Raw genomic sequence first — 4,242 nt, forward strand, 5'->3', positions numbered from 1 at the left:
GCCACTATCCATAATATCCATCGAAGCACAAACGCAAAAAAAATAAATGGTAAATAAAATTTTTACAAAAAATCTTTGCATGAATATTATTTGTTAAATAAAGTTCAGATGTTTTAAGTCCTCCATTATTACCATTCTCAAACCGTACACTAAACAGTCGTTAGAAATGTATCAGAAAGAATAATAACCGTGGAAATATACGTGCAGCTTCTTGTATAACTTGTATTCCTGGCACAAGTTCAATAAGATTTATGAAAAGGGGCAGAGACTGTGAGCATGCGCTAGAGGGGGGCTGTCGAAGAATGAAGAAAATAGAACCACAAGTTTAGTGTTCGCTGGTGACGTCACTGCTCCACATTGAGCTAGCAGAGTAGTAGTGAGTGAGTGAGGGAGATAGATAGAGGCGCGCGGTTGTAAAGTACACACTGCCATGAAGTTCTGTTGGTAACTTAATTGTTGTTGCTACATTCAGGAGGGGAAATCTAAATAGCTATTATTACAGTATCTTTTTTTTAAAAGAATAACGATACATAAACTCTCCGGAGAAGATATTTGTACACTTTTGGCGAGAGCGATGTCGTCCGCAGCAGTTGCTGCTTCGAGAAGGCAGTCTTGTTATTTATGTGACTTGCCCCGCATGCCATGGGCTATGATCTGGGATTTTACCGAGCCCGTCTGCAGAGGATGTGTTAACTACGAAGGAGCCGACCGTATTGAGTTTGTGATTGAGACCGCTCGGCAGCTAAAGCGTGCTCATGGCTTCCAGGAGGGGAGATCTCCGGGGCCAGGAAAAGCTCAGCTCTCCGGGAAAGAGATTCAGTCCATCAACCACGCGGCTGGGGATCCCGGATCGCGGCCACCGCAGCCCCTGGATCGCTATCCACTCACCTCTGATCGGCCACCGAGACTGGGTCCAGAATTTCAGTCCGGACGCCAGGCTAACGGCATTCCTGTCCCAAACGGATTCCCTAAACCAGACGATCCCCCAGAGTTGAACCGGCAGAGCCCCAACCCTCGAAGGACTAGCACGGTCCCTCCAAATTTAGTGCCTTTGGTTAACGGGAACATTCCCTCCGTGCACGCGGTCAACGGCAGACCTGGACAAATGGTACTCCCGTCGGGTCTAACGGCGCCGAACCAGAGCGAGCTCAGTGGAAAGCGACCAGCCTCTGTCTCCAGCACGGAGCACGAGAGGGACGTAAAGGAGAAACACAGACCGGACAGTTTGACGCCGGAGATCAGCGAGGGCCACAAGAACAGGGCAGACGAGTGGATGAACAAGGGCAAAACAGTCAGGGATTTAATGGCTCTTTCACACACTTTCGACAGCAGGTTCAAGAAGGACCATGCAGCAATGCAGCAGAGAGTAATGGTATATGAACCGAACGCCACACCTTCAAAACAAGGTAAATACCAAAGCGAAGGGGTCATTTCGTCTAAAAGTGTCACCCACCCTGTTGCCCAAGTCTTTTTGAACATAACGATATATTTCTGAATGAGAGCATGCATCAAAGTGTATGGGCGAGTTGTAATTCAACCAGCTATAGTCTGAGTAAACATCACGCGTCCATATACACTTCTGACTGCTGTACATGCTTTCTCCGTGAATTCCACATTGGGTTTTAACTAGCCACCAATGTTTTTTTTCCACAGAGGAAAGATGAAACGTGCTTTACATGTCAAAAGCACATACGTGTTATGTTTCCGCTTTAACCCAGTCCTCACGTGTTGTTTAACTTCCCTTTTTTTGTCCCCAGACAGAGGAAAGCACCCCCGGAACATGAAGAGAAAAGCTTCGCCAGAGCCTGAAGGAGAGGGTGGCCCCGTGAAGCTCAACGGAGAGGTTCAGCAGTGGCTGCCTCCTCCCCCGGAGGTCCTGAAGATGTCAAGCGCGCAGCCCCCAAACTTTTCCTCCTCGCCTTCCACGATATCCCCTCATCCCCGCACCACCCCCCCAGAGGCTGCGCAGAACGGCCAGTCTCCCATGGCGGCGCTCATATTGGCGGCGGATAACGCTGGGGGGAACAGCTCGCCCAAGGACGCCAACCAGGTGCACTCCACCACCCGCAGGAACAGCAGCAGCCCCCTCTCGCCATCCTCCATGAACCAAAGGAGGCTGACTCAGAGGGACGCCGCCGGCGCGGGGACGCCACACGTGCCGGGCATGGATCAAGTGCATGCGCAAAGCATTCCAGACTCCTCTGTGCCCAGCAGCATACCGCTGTGCTGCACCCTGTGTCACGAGCGTTTAGAGGACACGCATTTCGTCCAGTGTCCGTCGGTTCCGTCGCACAAGTTCTGTTTCCCTTGCTCCAGGGAAAGCATAAAGCAGCAAGGGGCCACCGGCGAGGTGTATTGTCCGAGTGGGGAGAAATGCCCCTTGGTGGGCTCAAACGTTCCGTGGGCTTTCATGCAAGGTGAGATAGCCACCATACTCGCGGGAGATGTGAAAGTAAAAAAGGAGAGGGACCCCTGATTTTATGAATTTTTGAGAAAACAAACAAAAATATATAAATAAATAAAAATCACATGCATACCATCCAAACAAAACTAACGGACTTGTATATATTGGACACAAGGGAAGTGTATACTTTGTAAACATGGCTGTATAATTTTTTGATTTTTGAATACATTGTGTTTCTATATTTTTGAAGATAAAGGTATGTACTCATTATAATGGGCTACTTTTCCTCCTTTTTGTTGATGTTAAAACGATTTCTTGATGTATTTTAGGTCTGGTGACCGTTCCCGTTAAACGTAGAATGTGACTAATGCTACTCTATGAGCACTTAGCAAAACTGAAATGCTTCTAGCTGTACTTGTATGCACTTGTTTAAAAATGCCAAATACAATTTCTGACCTTGTAATAATAACTATCGTCTATGCTTGCTTATTTTGCATTCATTACAAACTGGGGCTTTATTGTTTGTGGAATACCGGCATGTGACGCAATCGCAATTCATACCACTGGGACAAAAACGATCGCACAAACACAGCCAGAAGTGACGTTGGGGATTTAAAACACTGTTGCATTGCACAGCACAGTTCAGGAAGTGCTTATGATATTGTACGCAGTTGCTTATGAGTTGTAAAAAAAAATGCCATGTGCAATTTTGGTGCAACTGAACGTGCTTACCGGCCTCTCTGTAGCCGTCTCAGTGGAGCGTGGACCTGTATTGTTTGCAGAGGGTTTTCTGAAATCAGAACAAGCCACTGCATAAGTATATAGGTATACCGACAACTCATCTTTTGAATGGCAGACATTCGAGCTATCCCACTGAGGGTACTGGTGGATAACACCATTGTTTCTTTACGACGATGAATCACCTGATGAGTGTTTGCATAATCGGCTTGTTGACACACCCATATGTTACTGTGTCAGGTACAGCATGGTACAGTGAAGTGTCATTCCACTCTTGCATTGCTATGTTGATCTCCGGGTAAAAGTACCGAGTCAGCAACGGGGGGAGTCGTTTGAATTTAACTCAGACCACAGTCAATTTCAAACAATCTGCGTGACAATTGCGAAACACTTCACTATGTTACTTTCATGCGTCAGAATATGCCAGCAACATGAACTAATGTATAACACTTAATTATTTTTGATTTGTTAGGCGTGCCACGTTGCATTCATTGACGTTTTGCATATTGGAAGCGTACATCACAATGTAGGCGCTTTTCCTCATAATGTTATCTGTGTATAAACAAATGTGACGTATACCCATATCTCAATATGTTCCTGTAAAACCACGTGCTTCTCCACATATATAATTACGCCAGAAGACGTGATTCAGCATTTTGTCGCTTGTCTAAGTATAGGCTTGCTTTTAAAAAAAAGTCTGCAAGCGAGCATATGTGTCTGAAATGTAGACCTATTTACGACGTATACTGGCAATTTTCATGTTCGCAGGACAGCAACAAAACATTTTACATCAATTGGCCTACTCAGCTAAAACCTCTCAGACAACAGGAACACCTCACCCTCGCAAAAGCTCTTGTTACTTTGAACATGGTTTACCTCGTTACAAGTAACAATTCGCATGGCTATGTGTGGAACACTGGATCACTGAGAAATGAAACAACGAAATCACGTGCACGACGATGGAATTCCTGAGTCATGGACCCCCGTGCCCTTGTTCTTGAATAGTGGAAGCACACGCCTTCTACTGTTCAAGATTTATCAGTGCATGGAATTGTATGGCGGTAATATGCACACCATTTTAATATGTATTAACTTAATTT

General features: G+C 45.9%; 1 protein-coding gene across 1 annotated transcript; it reads left to right on the plus strand.

Moving 5' to 3' along the window:
• Positions 1-310: 310 nt before the first annotated feature.
• On the plus strand, positions 311-2,873 carry irf2bp2a (interferon regulatory factor 2 binding protein 2a). Its single transcript, XM_064317179.1, has 2 exons — positions 311-1,406; positions 1,758-2,873. Exons 1-2 carry the CDS (start codon positions 575-577, stop codon positions 2,474-2,476), a joined length of 1,551 nt encoding a protein of 516 aa, XP_064173249.1. The 5' UTR covers positions 311-574; the 3' UTR covers positions 2,477-2,873.
• The last annotated feature ends 1,369 nt before the right edge of the window (positions 2,874-4,242 follow it).

Source organism: Anguilla rostrata, chromosome 18 (genome assembly GCF_018555375.3).
Source record: "Anguilla rostrata isolate EN2019 chromosome 18, ASM1855537v3, whole genome shotgun sequence".
NCBI classification, from domain to species: Eukaryota; Metazoa; Chordata; class Actinopteri; order Anguilliformes; family Anguillidae; genus Anguilla; species Anguilla rostrata.

Bases quoted from the DNA above. Each gene is read 5' to 3' on its own strand.
- irf2bp2a (XM_064317179.1), top strand. From the start codon at position 575: ATGTCGTCCGCAGCAGTTGCTGCTTCGAGAAGGCAGTCTTGTTATTTA. The intron at 1,407-1,757 runs GTAAATACCAAA...TTTTGTCCCCAG, and splicing joins CGCCACACCTTCAAAACAAG to ACAGAGGAAAGCACCCCCGG.